General features: G+C 54.9%; 1 protein-coding gene and 1 pseudogene across 1 annotated transcript in view; both read right to left on the minus strand.

Annotated features, from left to right (window-relative positions):
• LOC100924744 (protein phosphatase 1 regulatory subunit 37) overlaps positions 1–12,060 on the minus strand; it is a 31,443-nt gene extending 19,383 nt beyond the window's left edge. Inside the window, 3 exon segments of the mRNA XM_031963233.1 lie at positions 11,853–11,908; positions 11,910–12,001; positions 12,004–12,060. Of these exon segments, the coding sequence (XP_031819093.1) occupies positions 11,853–11,908; positions 11,910–12,001; positions 12,004–12,060 (205 nt within the window).
• A 2,638-nt stretch (positions 12,061–14,698) lies between these two features.
• Positions 14,699–14,987, minus strand: LOC116422667 (annotated as a pseudogene).
• Positions 14,988–17,534: the final 2,547 nt, after the last annotated feature.

Consider the following 17,534-nt stretch of genomic DNA (forward strand, 5'->3'; position numbering starts at 1 on the left):
GGAGAGAAATCAGCCTTGCCCGACCGGTTCTAGAAGCGCCACGTTGGCTCTTTGTGCTCCGTTCCCATTCAGGCGTGTGCCAAGCTGAGAGATCTAGAACTTTCCCAACAACGGAAGTCCTGCTCGCTGGCTTGGAGTCTGTGGGCCACCTGCCCATCTTCCAGCTCCGGTGCCTCCTCCACTGTCCGTGACCATCTCCTCACTCCCAGGACTGGCCCCTCGGTCCCCAGGTGCCTACTCTCTGTGGGTTTCTCATTCCCATCTATAAAGGTCCCTCCTCTTGTGGAGCAAACATGGACAGCCTGAGAACAGCTGCTCGGCCTTCTCCCATCTCCCCCAGTCAGCAAAGTCAGACCCTTTCTTGGATGTCCTTTCTTCTCCCAAGGGTGGGTGTAGTCCCAAGAAACACAGCGTCTATTTCCAATGAGCTTTTGCTTACAACAACAAAATCCCAGACCTGACAAACCCCCACCCAGTCTCCCAGTTGCTCATCCCAGTTGCCCCACTATTTCTTTTGTGTTGACTTTAAAATGACTTACATCTAAGGGACTGGCAGGCAGGGCTATTATTTTGTGCACTGTTGTTTCCCGGGTGCCTGGTCCAGGGCTGGAAAACAAATGCTGGTACTGGAGGCGAGCCCCTCTAGATGCAGAAAGGCTGCCTGCCATTTCTCTAGGCCAGCAGGTCCCTTAAGCAGGGCTGATGAGAAGATATGAAGGGGGCAGATAGGCCACACAGTGCCCATGAGCAGACAGCTCCAGGCAGGCGGCCGCTCCCTGAGCGAGCCAGTCACGGAGGGCATCCACAGGTGGGAGGTCCTTGCTCAGACATCCCAACCTGGGAGAAAGCAGAGGCCTGAGCCCGCCCTTCCTACTGCACAGAAGACCTGCCTAGGATTTCTTTCGTCCTTAACAAGTCAGAGAGGGCGTTACACAGATGATTTCAGCTGATATGCCCAGATTTATTTGCCTGGATTTGAGCCTGCAGATCCAGGCCTTTTGCCCACAGGGCTAGCGCTCTTCCAAGAGCATGCAAGCGAACTGGACCTAAGGGGGCGAGCCTGTGCAGGCACTAGCCTGGCTCTCTGCTCTGGAGCCATCTGGGTCAAGCGCGAGATATGGATCAGACGACTGGAGATGGCTCCAGATGGGCTCTGGAGCCAGTCTCAGTTTGACTGAGGCAACACTCAATTAGTGGCCAGAGCATCTGCTGGTAAGGGTATCACACCTTCATGATACCTTATGGAACAATGGGAAGGGAGGGAGGGAAGCTGGGCTCCCCAAGTGGCCTTTTCCAGCTGGGTTGCCGGGGGCAGCTCCTCGTCCTACTCACCGAGCTGGTTGTTTGTCCTTCGTTACTAGAGAAGACCATGACAACAGGAGGTGCCTGGATATGCTGGTGAGTTGGAGGGAGGCAGGGCTGTGCCAGGTCACCTCCCCACAGGGCCATCTGGGTCCAGAGGCCAGATCCAGATGCCCCCGATGCAGAGGGACCCTGGGCCTTTCTAAGCTGACTCGCCAAGCCCCTCAGCACTTAAGCCCCTGCCGTCAGGGTCTTCTTAGAGAAAGGACAAACCACCATCTGGGTGAGCAGCAGGAGGAGGCGCCCACTGGTCACCCACTAGAGCCGGCCGCCAGACAACCCTGCTCTCTCCTTCCCTGTCACAAAAGGGATTCCCCCACTTTATCTTTGGAGACTCACCCAGGCCTCTGGCTCTGATGGATGGGCCCGCGATAGGTCCCAGGCCAAAAATCTAGACTGTTGCCCTCCCAGGCTGATTTTTTCCCTGCCTCATTTCCTCCCTGGCTTTAAGCACTGAATGGGGCTGCTTCTGTCAAACTGAGACTTGTGGCCCTGAGCTTCAGTAGGCCCAGGTCTCTCTCTACTCAGACCCCAGCATCCTGGTCTCTCTCTGATCCCTTGACCGGATGGCTCTGGAGGGAAAGGAGGCCGTGACCTGGCACAATCCAACTCATCTGCACGTCCTGGCATCAGCTCCCTGAGCTCACGGCCCTCTTGGAGAAGGAAGGACACACAACGGCCATAATTCTCCTGAGCCAGCTACAGTGGGGTTGCTAACAACGTTCCTGACAATAACGATAACCAGGGCCCTCGTTCAGCTTGTAGGACCATCCATTGAGAGCTGAGAGGGCCGCCTTCAAACAGGAAGCTCAGACTCACAAAGGGCCAGGGCAGGCTCCCCTCAAGCCAAGTCTGGCCTCCCCTGAGCTGCCACGAGGCCCTCTGCCCACAATGAAGCATTTGCTTCTCACAATCCTCCCAAGCGCAGGGAGTCAATGTTTTGTGCAGACGAGGCCAAGAGGCCCAGAAGCCAAAGCTCAAAGTCACAGGGTGGACGCGCCAGAATTTGGCCAAAGGCTCCTTGGGCAGCACTCGCCCACCCGGGAACCTGCTGAAGAGCGCAGGCAGGTCAGAAGGAGCCGAGTGCCAGGACTCAAACCCCTGGGGAGGAGGGAGTGGAAGAGACCAAGACCAACAAGAACCAAGTCTTATCTTCAGAAACCAAAGGTCACCCAGGTGGAAGCAGCATGGCTGGGGTCTAGAACAACATTTGACCCAAAAATACAGCATATTGCCAACTGCTAGGAATCTGTACATGTGCAGCCACGCCTCCAGCTCCCAGAAGTGAGGAGCCCTGGGAGAGTGGGAGAGGAGGGAGAGAGTTCAGGGCAGGGCCTCCTGCCCCCATGGACCACCCCTTCAAGGCCTAAAAGCCATGAGAATCTGGGGTGTGGCTTTTGTTTTACTCAAGTGAGAAAACTGAATGGGAGAAAGACAGCCAAGATCTTCCATATTTAGGGTGAAACTCCATCCTGAGTCCCAGCCCCCAAAGCCAGGGCTCTGAACAGAGCCAGGAGCCCTAGTCTCGGTGCTAGCTGGCTCTGGGCTCTCTGCGCTCATACCTCTTCCAGCTCAGACCTTCAGGACCGACTCCGGCCATTCCACCCAGAAACCCCGAGCGGCCAGAAAGCCAACCAGAGTCAGTCTAAGGAAGGAGTTGGACAAAGCAGCCACCACAGGGCGTGCATTTGTTTACCCAAGTCCCGGAAACAGCAGCCCAGGCCCAGCTGGCACCCTAGCAGCAGCTGTGCCAGGTTGGCAGCTAGAAAAAACTGGGCCCAGTCAGGAAACTGTCTGCCCACAGCAATGGGACCCCTGGAGACTGTGGCTCAGTCCCCACAACGTCCACTCCTACGGACTCGAGAATAAAGAGCGTAAGAATGGCAGGACTGGGAGGACCCTGATGAGGCCGAGGAGTCAGGCAGGCGACCCGTCTTGTTAAGCACCTGAAAACTGCCCTGGCCCCCAGAGATAGAGGGGAAGATATCACCAGAGAAGGGAAGGCCCAGGCGGAGAGAACTCAGGGGTGTAGTTGTGGAAGGTGGGCTGGGAGGAGAGGGGGCACTCTGGGCCCAAAGACCCCAAGTCACTTGATCCCATGTGCTGGGTGGGCTCAGACACCAGGAGAGCCAGGGCTTTGAGCACCACCCGAGGAGTTTGTGTTTGGTGCCGGGGAGGACAAGGTCACACGATCAACAGAGAAGGCTCCAAGAAGCCCCACAACTCCTGGAACACCAGGGACGAGGGCTGCCCTCCCCAACAGGTCTTCGCTTGGCTCTTATCCCCCATTCTCTCTCCATCTCACCTCTTCCCAAGTCACTTCCCCTCAGGTTTTGTCCAACCCCGCCATCCTCCCTCAATGGCAGACAGGTGCTAGTCACACTGCTCTCAGTTCCGAAGCCCTCTGGGTAGAGCAGGCTCCTGGCACCCCAGCTCTGCAGTCATGGGGGCCCAGAACACAGGCACGGGACCCAGCGCTCTGCCAGAGGGACCTTGATGAAAAGGGAGAGGCGCCATCTACCCTGGGCACTAGCAGAGGGCAATGGGGGCAAGGGCCTGGATGTTCAAAAGCTTAAACTCGTGCAAACTTGAATATGTGACTCTTCTGGGGCCACACAGTGGGAATGGGCAGCGGAGACAGGCCTAAGGTCCATGAGGACTTAGATCACAGACACAGTGGAAGACAGCCAGGAAGGGATGGCTTCATGTCAGAGCTGGGGGCAAGTGTCCAGCAGCGGCCCTTCAATGGCAGACAAGGCCGCTCATGGTAGGGGGCCTGGAGTCAGCCTTCTCTGCAAACCTGAGTGGCAACTTCTGTCTGCCTCAGTTTCCTCAACTGCAAAACTGTGACACATCTCACAGAGTTGTGAGGCTCAAGTACCTAGAGCCCAAGGCCTAGAACACAGTAGGCACTTCATAAATACTTTTCTTCCCACCATTTAAAGCCCTTCCCAAGACAGTTTGAATCTCTACTTTCAGTCGTTATTTCCTGCTCATTGACCATTCCTTGACTCCAGGCTCCATCTCGCTCCTCCCTGCACTTGGGAGCTGCTCCCTAGGCTGGGGCCGTCCTCCTCATTCCTACTTTTCAGGAAACTCAGCTACTTTCCAAGACCTGTCTGGAGAAGTTGGGGAGGGTGTGCGTGTGAGAGGGGCCTTCCCCATCTGCACAGCAGCTGGCTCATCTTAATCCTCCTTGTCTTCTGCCTAAGTACATGCTGTTTCTCTTTCTATCCCAGGCAGGGCCTGGCCCCAATCCCCAACAGGTTCTAACAAAACACTGCACAGCTGTGTCACCTGGGAGAGCTCCATACTAGCCCTGCCTTGGGGTCCTGGGGAGGGCTCTCCCACCTCTTTAAAACCAGGGTTTGTTGGACTGCAGCCAGAAGCCTCCCCTGCCCTTCAGCTCCAGTGGCGCTGTGCCAGGTTGCCAAGGAAGTAGGCCCTCCTAGGGGCCTCCAGCAGCCCGTCTCAGAACTCTGACCATCACAGACCCAGCCCGGTCCTCACCACAATCAGGCGGGCAAAGGGCTCAGCAGCACCTGCTTGTTGTTGGGCAGGTGGGCTGGCCAGAGGCAGAGTGCAGGGAAACCATGGTTGTAGAGGCCCCAAGCAGGTCTGTTCCCAGAACCATGACTTCCTACTCTACAAACATGGGCTCCGTCTCGGAAGGCACTTCCAGCTGGGGCAGCACCTTCTGTATTCTTTAGGCACTCTCCCAACTCTAAGGTTCTAGGAGTAGTGACACGGGCTGGAGTCAGCTGATTCAGGAGCCCAGAGCAAAGAGATGCTCCATAAAGGGTCCTGCCGGGACTGAGAAGGTGCCAGTGACAATTCAGGAAGGCAGAACAGTCAGGAGGTCAAAAAGCAGCTGTAAGGACCAGCATTATCTCCCTGCTGACAGGTTCACCTCTGAAGCATGGGCTGCCTAACCCATTTAAGGACCCTCACAGGCTGAGGACTGAGTCCAGCCTTCTTCCCACTATCAGCCTCCCTGCCCTGCCTCCCCCTCCTCTGTGCTCCTGGCTTCCTTCTGGTAACAACCAAAACCAGCCCTGCCAGAGGAATTCTACCAGTCCCCTTGATTCCAGGGCCTCCCCAATTCATCTCATCTAGAGCTTGTTTAGACATGGTTTTTGCCTGTTGCCTCCCCATTACACAGGAGCTCCCCAAGGCAGGGCCTGACTCTGAGCCTCTCTGTACTTCTTAGTACCCAGTAGGTGATGAACAAATGCTCACTGGCCCAGGCGTCTCTATTTGCCCTTGTCTCTGCTCTTTCCCTCCATTTCTAATACATTCTCTGGACCTTGACATGCTGCCATTTTGCCTGTCCTCCAGGGGACTGTTCTGATTCTGCCATCTCCTCCCAGAAACCATCCTTGATCGCCTTCTTAGACTCACAGCTCAATCACAGGATTTAAAGTTGAGAAGGGTCCTTAAGTCATCTGATCTAGTCTTCTCGTTTTATTTCTTTAAGTTAGCTTTTAAATTCAATTTCATTTTGGGTCTAAATTCTATTCTTCTATCCTCCCTTTCCCACCCACCGAGAAGGCAAGAAAAAGCAAAACCCATCAAAATGTTTAATCAAACAAAACAAATTCCTAACATTAGCCACGTTAAAAAAAAAGGGGGCATGGCTCAGTTAGTACTGCAGGAGGGGGCAGTCAGTGCACTTCAACGAGTCCTCTGAAATTGTGGAGGCTCCCCATGTGGCTCAGTACTAAATCTTTCCAAGTTGTTTGTCTTTACGGCACTGCTGCAATTCTATAAATTGCTCTCCTTACTTCTCTATGCATCGTTCACACCGTCTCTATAAAACTGCCCCCTCATCATTCCTTACAACAGTATTATTCCATCCCTTGCACACAGCCCAATTTGTGCAGCCACTACCGACTGACGGACATCCCTTCTTCCTAAGTTTCTAACTCTCTGCCACTATGAAGGTGATGCCCCAAATACTCTTACACATACGGTCTCTTCCCTATTTCTTTCCTCTCTTTGGGGGTATAGACTTGCAGCAGCACTGCTGGGTCAAGGAGCATGCAGTTGAATAGCTCCTGGGCCCAGCTCCAAACTACTTTTCCACAACAGCTGGATTAAGTCCCAGCTCTTCCAAGAGGGCACTGATGTACCCCCTTGTCCACATCTCTTCCAATACCCTCTGTCCACTGCCAATCAATCTCAGAGTTCTTTTAGTTTGCATTTCTCTAATAATTAATGATTTAGAGCCCCCATCTGCCTATTAATAACTTGGATTTCTGTCTAAGAGATGCTACAGTAGATAGAATACTTGGCCCAGAGCCAGGAAGACCTGAGTTCAAGTCTAGCCCCGCACTTCCTAGTTGTGTGATGTTGGGTAAGTCACTTAATCTAACTTCTGTTTGCATCTGTTTCCTCAGCTGCAAACTGAGAACAATAAAAGCAGCTCCTTCCCAGAGTTGTTGTAAGGTGCTCTGTAAATTACTATTCCCTTCCTTTCCCCTCCCATCTTCCTCTGAAAACTATATCCCTTGGCCGTTTCACAATTGGGGAATTTCTTATTCTGACAAGTTGGAATCAGCTTAAGTAGCATAGAAATGCCACTTTTAACAGAAAATAATGCTGCAAAGATTCTCCCACCACCACATCTTAAGTTTCCTTCTTCTAATTCAACTTCTTGGACTTTGTGCAAAAACCTTTTAATTTCATGATCTATTTTTACCTCTTGAAAATCTCTATCTCGTTTGGCCATGAACTCTTCGCCACCTCCCCACCCCCCTTCGAGCGGTAAGAGGTAATTTCTTTCATGCTCCACTAATTTGCTCATGACATCAGTCTTTATGTCTAGGTTATATCCAGGTACATGAAAGCACTAGTGGCAAAAATGTGAGCTGCTCCAGTCGCTGTGGCAACAGGAACGTCCCTATGTGGGGCTTCTCTCGGGATACAGTGTAAGATGCTGGTCTATACCTACTTTCTGCCAGACTAGTTTCCAGTTTTCCCAGCAGTTTTTGTCAAACAATGACAAATCTCTTTGTCATTTTGTCTAACAATGACAAACCTCCTATCTATTTGCATTTCTTAAATAGTTAGGGAGCTCGCTGCTTCTGCAGGTTGTGTATCTAATCCGTTCCAATGTCCAACCTCTCCATTTCTCACCATCTACCAAAGGATTTCGATGACTCCGACTCTGTAGTAGTTTAGTAAAGTTTGAGATCTGGTGCTGACTGCCAGGCCTTTGCCTCTCACTTTTGTTTCTCCTTTTTTTATGAAGTAAAATAACTCTATAGTTTGATATATTTCTATGTGGTTTACATATGTATACACAAACACATATATTTATATATCTCTACAAAACTACAGTTTTTTTGTATATGCACATATTTTGCTATGGCACTGAATAACTACATTAATTTAGGTAGCATGTCACTTTGGGCAGCCAGGTGGTATGAGTACCCAGCCTGCATTTAGGAAGATTCATCTTCCCGAGTTCAAATTCTGCTTCAGACACTTAGTAGTTAAGCGACCTTGGGCAAGTCGCTTAACTCCCTTTAATTCAGTTTCTCCTTGGTAAAATAAGCTGGAGAAGGAAATGGCCAACCACTCCAGTATCTTTGCCAAGAAAACCCCAGATGAGGTCAGGAAGTTGGGCACAACTGAAATGACTTAACAACAATTGTCATTCTTATTATATCGCCTTGGCCTATACATGAGCAATTAGTATTTCTCCACTGTTTAGATCTGTTTTCATTTGGATAAGACTAATTTTATGTTAGATTTCCAAGCACTTCATACTGTCTGAAGTTATTTAAAATGGAAGTCTCTTCATTCTGGCTTTTGTTCGTGATATGAGGAAATGCTGGTGATTTGGGTAGATTTATTTTATATCTTGCAATTTTGCTCAAATAGTTAATTCTTCTAATTAGGTTTTTTAATTAATTCTTTTAATTTAATTAAATTTTAATTTAATTTTAATTAATTTAATTGGTTCTCTAAGTAAACTGTTGTGTCATCTGCAAAAGGTGATAATTTGATCTCTTCTTTACCTTTGCTAATTTCCTTTTTTCTTGTCTTATTGCTTTGGGGTAGCATTTCTAACACAACACTGAATAGTAAAAGGGATAAAGGGGCAAAGTGGGGGAGGAGCATTAACTCACAACAATCCTGAGAGGTAGATACTGTTGATTATTCTTATTTTACAGTTGAGGAAACTGAAGTAAAAATGGTTAAGTCTTTGCCCAAAGTGTCTGTGGCTGGATTTGAACTTGGGGCTTCCTGACTCCTGGCCCCGCATGACCCACTGTACCATCTAGCAGCCACTAAGGGCACCCATGACTTTTTTGTATACTTCTTGCTGTTGATGTGGTCAATTGTACTGATCAGACTTGTATTCCTGGCCCAAGTCTGGTATGGCACAAGCACATGATCTTTGTGATGTATTGCTGGAGGCTTCTGGTTAATAGTTAAAATTTAAAAGCAAAAATAGTTAAAATTAAAATCAACCTATATGAGGAATACTGGTCTACAGTCTGTCTACTGCAGGAGGAATTCAGCAAGACCCCTGCTTTTCTAGTTGTTTCAAACAGGATGTGTATTAGACTGAATTTTCAAAATATTTGATAAAGTTTGCATCCTTCCCAAGCCATTCCTTGTCTCCCACTTTGGGCTTCATTATAGACTTCTGACATCCTAACTCCCCAAAACTTCATTTATTTTAGGAGTCTACTCCCCCCCACCATATCCTGCAAATCCCCTCTGAGGGCAGAGTTCAGACTGTATTTCAGCCTGACTGCCCCAAGCCTAAGACAGAAGCTTGGGGCCCCTTCTAAAGGCTTGTTGAATGAATGTCCTAGGTGGGAAAGGGGCCTCAGGGCTGCAGACCCAGCCTCCAGTCCTTAACCAGTGGGACTATACGCCCCATTAAACTTCTTGGCGGGGAAAGAGCCAAGGCTGGCCCAGAGAGAGGGAGTCAGGTTACCACCAACTCATGCTCCCGCTCCTTCACCTTCAGACAACACCTGTTCCACAGAGACATTGGTTCCCTTGGCCTCACAACACTCCATCTTGAGGGCCAGGTGCCAATCTTGATTCTACTGTTAAACCGCCAAAAGACCTTGGTCAGTCAGTTCCTCTCTGTCTCAGCTTCCTGCCCACAGAGTGAAGGCGGACTGGGGGCACATGCAGCACCGACGCCGCGTTCCAAGGATCTTGTCGGCCCAACAGTCTGTGACTTACTGACTCCTTTCAACTTTAAGGTTCCGTGATTCTAGAAGCACCCTGTCCCAGGGAACCACACAGGAAAGTAGGCCTGGGCCCCCCAATACCCCCCCCCCCAGGGCAGGAGCTAGCCTGAGGTCAGCACCCGGGAGCCAAGTGGAATTCGAATCCTGCCAGTGCCTCTCCTGCCATAACCCCCTGCGTGTTCCCATGAAGGACAGTCTATTTTTTCCCTCAGGTCAGAGAAAAGCATGTGTTGCTGAGGGGGCAGGAGGTTCCTGAAGGGGAACAGACTGTCAAACATGACTCATGTGTCTTCAGACCAAAAGGAGAAGGATGTGAGCAGTCACATGAGGGGCTTAGCAACCCAGTCGTCCAGGCACAGAGCCAGACAAGGCCGTCAGCACACAAGGAGAGGAGTCTGAAAAGGCTGCGCGGCCGACACCTGGGGCCAAAGAGGAAGAGATCCCAGGCTGGCCCCTTGTGCAGGGGTCAAACAACCAGCGCTTACGAAGCTCCCGGCGCAGGGATACAAAGCCAAAATACAGAATGATCCCTTGGGATCCTGGGTCAAGCACATTCTCAGATTCACATGTATGTGTGTGTTATACATCCTCCTATGCACACCCGCTAAATCCAAGGTGGTTTGAAAGGGAGGAGGGAATCAGGAAAAGCCCCCCCATGGGAAAAGGGTCCTGGATGCAAGGGGCACAGCAGGAGAGGCCTAGGGCTCCCACCCCCAGCCCTGGGAGAGCCCTCAGGGAATCTCTGCCTCTAGTGCACGGTGGTGGAGGGGGGATGGGGAGAGCCTGCAGAGAAAGCCCATGGCCTGCCCAGCTCAGCCACGCTGATTTGTTCTCAGATTGTGTATTTTTTTTTTTTTTTTTTGGACAAACCATGGCGCTGGTTTCCATCAAAACAACTGCTTCAAAGCCCCCTACCCCTCACCGCTCAGCTGGCTGGCCTCTGGGGCACCCACCAGAGTCTGGACATGAGAACTTCCTCAGCAGGCACAATCGGACCCCGCCCTCCCCAGTTTCCAAGCTCATCTCTGGGATCCCTCCTTGCCCTGGAGGACCCTGGCAAGACCAAGGGGGAAATCCTCTGTGTCTCAGCCCCATGGGGTCATGTGCTGTGATCACATGGTCCTCCCCTCTTGCTCATTCTTTCCTGGAGTTTGCTGGAGTCTGGCCTCCCCTCCTTTGTTTCTAGCACCTTGCAAGTAAAAAAAACACTCTTAGGATCTACAGCCAGTCAACATGTGTCTATCAAATGCCAGCCAAGCACCTCCTCTTGCAGCTACGGACCTTTAGGGGCTTCCTCGGGTGTCAGCCAAAGTGAGGGACCCCGTTGGCCCCATGGGGGTGACCTCCCCGACTTCCACAGACAGCCTTCCTCCGCTCAGGATTTCCTAAGCATCTCCGACTAGCCAGCTGTCCGCTGCTCTCTGGCCAGAATGTGAGGCTCCGGGGGCAGGGGCCTTTCTCGGGGTCCTGGGCATAGCACAGCCCCTGGCTGCCTGAACCCCCTCTCCGACCAGGGCCTCCATCAGCCCGGCTCAGGTGACACACCTTCAGCCAAACCACCTCAGGCTGCTACGCTTGCAGGGCCCCTCCTGCCTGCCCTTACAGCCCGGTCAGCCCCAGCGCCCAGCTCTGTCCGGAACTGTATTTATTCTCCGCGCTCCCCACCCCACCCAATTCTGGATGAAAGTTTGCTGTTCCCTTCCTGGGGCCGTTCCAAGCGCCCCCCTTTCCCTCTGGGGGCGAGAGAGGAGTCACCTGTGGCCTGACCCAAGGCCAGTCCCAGAGAGCTCACCGGCAGGGGAGGACCCATCTGCAGATGCCGGCCCCGCCCCCCATAATCCTTTCCCTTAAGATCCCCCAGGCCATTCTCCTTCCCCAGCCTCCCAGGGTTCCAGAAGGCGGTGCTTGGGGCTTCCCAGCCCCCGCCCCCAGAGCTCCAGGAACAAAGCCCCACTTTCTCTCCCAGCTGTTCCCAAGGATCCCTCCCTCCCCACAAGATCACCTTTCGCAGCTTCCAGCCCCTCAGGGCTGTGAACACCAGATCCCACCTTCTCCCGCCCCAGGAGTCTTCAGGACCAACCTTCTCCTCCCCAAAACGCTCCCCGACCGCTTTTACCAGAAGCTCCGCCAGGGCCTCCTCCAAGGCGTCCCCAGAACGAGCCTCCACTACAGCAAAGCCCCTGCTCCGGCTTGCCCACCGCGCCCCTCTCCGCGCCCCTCTCCGCGCCCCTCTCCGCGCCCCGGGCTGGGCAACCCGGCCGCAAGTACCGTGTCTCCAGGGGTCCTTGGGCTCCACGGCTCCGGACACGATGTCCTCGTCCGAGGAAGGTGACGCGTTTGGCGGCGGCCAGGCCCAGCGCGGCGGCGTCCCCAGCGCCGGCCGGGGCCTGCTCGGAGCCAGGGGCCGGCGCCTCCCTGCTGGGCCGGGCCCAGCGCGAGCGCCAGCGGCCTCAGCAGCCAGGGGCACGCCCGCCATGGCCAGCACAGGCTCGGCTCGCGCTCAGCGGGCCCCAGGCCCAGCCCCGCCAGCCCATGGCCCCGGCCCCGGCGCCTCACGCGTCCCGAGCGCCCGACGCGGTCCCCGCCTCCCCAGGTCCAACGGCAGGCCCGACGCGGAGCCCGAGCGCGAGCAGCCACCACGACGTCGTCTCCGATCGCCTCCGCCGCCTCCCGCCGCCGCCCCGTCGCCGCCGCCTCCTCCTCGTTTGACGTTGACGTCGACGTCGTCGCCAGGAGTCGAGCGCGCGTCCCCGCCCGGCGCACGTTGTCGCCAGACCTGCGGAGGCCATCCGAAGACGCACTTTCGTCACGGACGCTCCGCTAAACGGAAGCAGCGGACGCTAGAGAGAAACGCAAGGCGGTGGGAAACAGGAAGAATGGACAAAAGGAAAAGTATGCAGCGTGAAGCCTGGAGGGACAGAAGAGGTGGCTGTGGCAGAATGTGTCGAGTAGGACAAGAAAGCGAAGAGCGCCAGCTCCGGCGCCACGAAGACACGCCTCCGGCACAGCAGACACACCCCGTCTCATTCTAGCCCCACCCACGCACTTGGCTTGTTCTCTCGCTCTTGCGTGAGCGCCGCATCAGCTGGCGCACTTTCGCGATAAACATCCTTCCCCCAAAAATCGGGTGATTAAAACTCAAAGGAATATAAAGATAAAATATAAATAGGGAGAAAAATAGGCTCTGCAGCGAATGTGCACATGCAGACAAGAAGACAGCCAAGGAGAGGGAGGGCTTGCCGAAACGACGTAGCCAATCAACCCCGCCCTGTCGCTGCGCGTATGAGAGCCATTTGTCGTTGAGTAGCTTGGGTGCTGCTTTAAGATTAAAGCAAAGGGACCTTCAAAACAAAGTCTTAAAGGGCAGAAGGCTGCAGAATGCCTCATTTTTCGCGAATCGAATGAAATGAAATGTAGGAAATGGAAAAATTAAACTACGAATGTGCGAAACCCAACAGGCAGAGAGACGGCCGCTGCCAGACTCCTCCACGCCTCCAGCCCCTTTTCTCCGCATTCGCACTTTCGTTCCCGTAAACCGAAGGAACAAGTTAGCCATTGCCTTTAAAAAAAAATTCACGGAGAAGAAAGAAGCTTGGGAGCGTTAGATGCAGGAGTGAAAGGGCTTGGAAGGAAAGGAAATTCGAGATCGAGATGTGCGACATCAGGAGAGCTGGCGGCCGGAGCAGGGGAGGGTTGGCCGAAGCAGCGACCCTCTCCCCGGCCCTGAGCAAGCGTCGCCGTCAGGGCGCCTTTCGTTGCGATCGTGGAGCAGGCGGCCGACCGCGATGGAAAACGCTCGCGAGGACAGGGAGGGCTAGGGACCTTTGTGCTGGACAGGAACGATAGGGGAACAATGGAGAGAGGGGGCCGTGCAATTGGGCAAAAGGCCGGGAAGCGAACGAGGTCGGTCACGGGGAGCTTCCGGCCCCACGGCTGACACCGCTTTCGCTGCAGCACTTTCGCCGGGGACGCCCCGCCCAACTCAAGATAAAAGACTTGCAAAGTATCTTGAGTCCCGAGGGCAGCCGTTCTTAGCTCCTGGAACCGAGGCCGCCGCGAGCGCGAGGAGAAGAGCAGGGAAGCCGGGAGGAATGTGCGACTGCCGACGGGCATTCCTAGCTCTGCTTCCGGACAGCCGTAGCTCGCTCGCCCTCTCCCGCCCCCTCCGCCTCCCCTAGGTGCCCTCTCCCGGGGTGGCCTCCCAGACTCAGCGGCTGTCATTGTCCTCCACCCCTTCCTCCAGGAAGGCCGCCCATTTCTTCCCTTCTGCACCGGCACAGTGCTTGGCACATAGTAGGCGCTTAATAAATGTTTATTGAGCGAATCGCTGCTGCCTTCCCATTCTGGGAGAGAGTAGTCCAGGAATCGAGATCCGTGGTGACCTGCAAAATTGGCAATGTCCACCAGTGGCTAGGGAAAGTTTTATTGCGCACCCCTCCCCAAATGACCCTCAGCGGGGCCCAGGACTCCGAGGAGTTGTGGCCGAAAAGAGTGGCTCCCAGCTCATTCTGCGTAAAGGCTCAGTCGGGTCAGGGTCTCCTTCTCGCACCAGCTGGGGAGACAAGAGCCCTGGCCCTTCTCAGCCTCCGGGATGCTGCCCTCCCGCCCCTGAGCCGGACCCCTCCCCACCCCGCACCTCAGCCCGCCCTCCCCAGCCCCGCTCCTGGCACCTGGGCCCGGCCTTCTATCCCCCGCCTCCTTCCCCTCCCCCTTAGCCCCGCTGCCCTCCCCGCACCTGGGCCCATCCCCCTCCCCCAGCCCTGCCCTCCCGCACCTGGGCCCATCCCCTCCCCCAGTCCCTCTTTCCTCGCACCTGGGCCGGCCCCTCCTATCCCCCTCCCCCAGCCCTGCCTCCCGCACCTGGGCCCATCCCCTCCCCAGCCCCGCTGCCCTCCCTGCACCTGGGCCATCCCCCTCCCCCAGTCCCTCTTTCCTCGCACCTGGGCCCGGCCCTCTCCTATCCCCCTCCCCCCAGCCCCACTGCCCTCCCCGCACCTGGGCCCGCCCTCCATCCCCCTCCCCAGTCCTCCCCAGCCCGCTGCCCTCCCGCACCTCAGCCTGGGTCGCCCGTCTCCCGGTCTGCGCGTCCTCGAGGGGCCTGCCGGAAGGAGGGCTCACAGCTGGAAGGAGTAGGAGATGATGTCGGCGCCAGCGCAGCGAGGCCTCGCCCTGCACCCCGAGCGTCTGCAGCTGGGACACGTGGAAGTTGGCCACGTCCAGGTCAGTGGCCCCGAGTAGGGCGTCCACGTGGCGCGTCGTGCAGAGTGAAGTGCGCGAGCCGCCCCACCATGGCCACACGCTGCGCAGGTAGCGTTCGCCAGCGCCCGGAGCCTCCTGCTCGGCCACTTCCACAGCGGACCCGGTCCTGCCCAGGCGGCGCGCTGAAACCCAGCTGGTGCCGTCCAGGCCCAGGGGAGGCGGATCACTGGAACGGCGTGGGATCTACGGGGCCTGGTCTGGGAGGAGAAGAGACAGAAGCGTCAGGCAGCCACCGCCCTGACCACATCCCACCTCCAGGAGGTTGGGCCCAGCCGGCCGGGAAAAGGCGGGAAGGAGTCTGACCACGGGCGGGGCCCCGGCCCTCCTCCGCCTCTCTCTGGGCACGAGGCGCTGGACCAGGTCCCCAAAAGGCCTCAGTCTGCAATCCCGGCCTGCCGCCCCGTACCAGAAGGCACTTGATAAAAGCCTGTTTCTCACCCTCGCCACCCCCAAAATCTCAGGGTGGAACCCAGTTAGAACCTCCCCAGGCGGGGGAGAGCCTGCCAGCGTCCCCCAGGACTTGCACGTCCTAAGGGAGGCAACATCATGCATGCAAAATACAACTTCTCACAGCTGCCAAGGCTGGGCCCCCGTGGCAGGGCTAAAGGCAGGAGACACAAAAGCGCCTGTGACCCCTCTTCTCACAGCGGCCAAAAACAGACCCGAGGGGCTGCGGCTGAACCAAGTGACATAAGTCATGCCAGAGCCGGCAGCTAGGGGTGCAGTGGGCCGGCAGTCGGCAGGAGCCGCTCAAATCCTGCCTGGGCCGTTTACCGGCAGTGTGATCCTGGGAAGTAACTTCACCTCAGTTTTCCCCAGCGTTAAACCATAAAATGGGGATTTAGGGTTGTTGCATTCGATGAATTAATATATTAAAGTTTTGCAGACAGCAGGTGATTAATAAATGCTTGTTTCCTTCCCAACGGGAAAGGGAGGAGCTGACAATTTCAGAGAAACCGGAAGCCCCAGTATGAACTAAGAGCAGGCCCAGACTTTCTGCAGCATTAGGAGGAACGCCAGCCTGGCTTTCTCCCAGGTGCTTCTGCTGGGTTTGGCCCTGGGGCTCAGGCCTCAGGGAATTCAGAAGGAGGATTCCTAGAACTTGCAAGAAAAAGCCAACCCAAAGAGGAGCGGCCATGGCTCCGTCTTGGCTTCAAGGGGGCAGGTCCTGCCAGGTCCGACTCACTTCCTTTGTGGCCGGTGACTGAGCCGTTAGCGAGGCCCTCCCAAGGCCGTGGGATGGTCTCCTCCCCTCAGCGCTCAGGGCTATAGGAAGTCTTTTCTGCTCTAAGGAAGGACCCCTTACTGGAGGGGCATTAAGACCCAGTGGCCCAAGCTAAGGAAACCAGTCTATGTTGGGGAATATCTCTTAACCTGACCCCACTGAGAGGCCTCTTCCCTCGGGTAATTATCTCAAGTTATCCTGCCTACAATTTGTTTTACTGCAATCTACTAATTTGTGTTCTCCCCCACTCCTAGAGGCAGAGCCTGGTATATATACAGTAGGTGCTTAATAAATGTTTGGTGACTGTTGATTTAATCTCTTAAGACCCTAAGACCCTAAGAAACTCTCCACGAGGGAGGGAGGGTTGCCACCCATAGAACAGAAGGAGTTTCTTACAGCGAAGAAATGACTGCTCTAGTACCCATCCCTATCAGCACAGCACTAGGAGGACCCTCCCGGAGTGTTCTCCGACTTTCTGCTTGGTCCAAATCTTCACCACCGATTTGGAGAAATGACAAGATGGTTTACACTAAATCCAGGTAACATGCTAAGCCAGGAAGAGAATCCCTCTCTGAATGAGCCCAACAGGCTCAAGGCCTGAGGCTTAGGGCACCGCCTTTAAAAGCTCATGGTAAGCACCCCAGGAGTCTATTCCTGAGTACTGGGGCACAGCTGAGTGGCTCAGTGGAGAGTACACCTGCCCTGGAGTCAGGAGGACCCGAGTTCAAATCTGGTCTCAGACACTTAACACTTCCTAGTTTGTGTCCCTGGGCAAGTCACCTAACCCCAATTGCCTCACAATTAAAAAATACTTAGCTACCTGAAAGCCAAGATTTGAGGCAGTGAGATGGCTCAGCTGGAGCCCCCACCCTGGGGTCAGAAGGACCCGAATTTAAATGCAGCCTCAGACACTGGCCAGCTTGCGACTCTGGGCCTGTCACTGGACAATAGAAGGTGAGGGCTAGTTCCCTTTATGAGACCTTCCACTGAGCCCGGAGACAAGGAGGACTATGGGGCCATTTCTGAGAATCTGGGATACCTCTGTTGTCACAACCCCAGGGAGTGGATGCTGTTGCTATGGGGAGATCACATCGAGGTAAGATTTGAAGCCAGGTCCCCAATCAAAGTGGCTGATGAGCCCAAAGCCAGACTCAGCTACTTCCTGGCGGGTAACCCTGGAGAAGTTGTTCGGCAGTCTTAGGACCGTCACAAGGATAGAATGAAATGTTTATAAAAAGGGCAAACGGCCCTAAAATGCTTCTCCCTCCTCTTCCCATCCTCACTCCAAGCCCAGCGCCCCGCCAGCAATGCCACGGGGTCAGGGGTTAGCTGGTTCCCTGTGTTTAAACTCTCCTGGCGGGCAGGGCCGCCCAGAGACGGCTCCCCTCGAGGAACTCAGGGCGCGTCCCTGCTGTGGAAACGCAGCCGTGGGGCCAGCCGGTGACAACCAAACAGGCCGGAACGAG

This window comes from Sarcophilus harrisii, chromosome 3 (genome assembly GCF_902635505.1).
Source record: "Sarcophilus harrisii chromosome 3, mSarHar1.11, whole genome shotgun sequence".
Classification (NCBI taxonomy): Eukaryota; Metazoa; Chordata; class Mammalia; order Dasyuromorphia; family Dasyuridae; genus Sarcophilus; species Sarcophilus harrisii.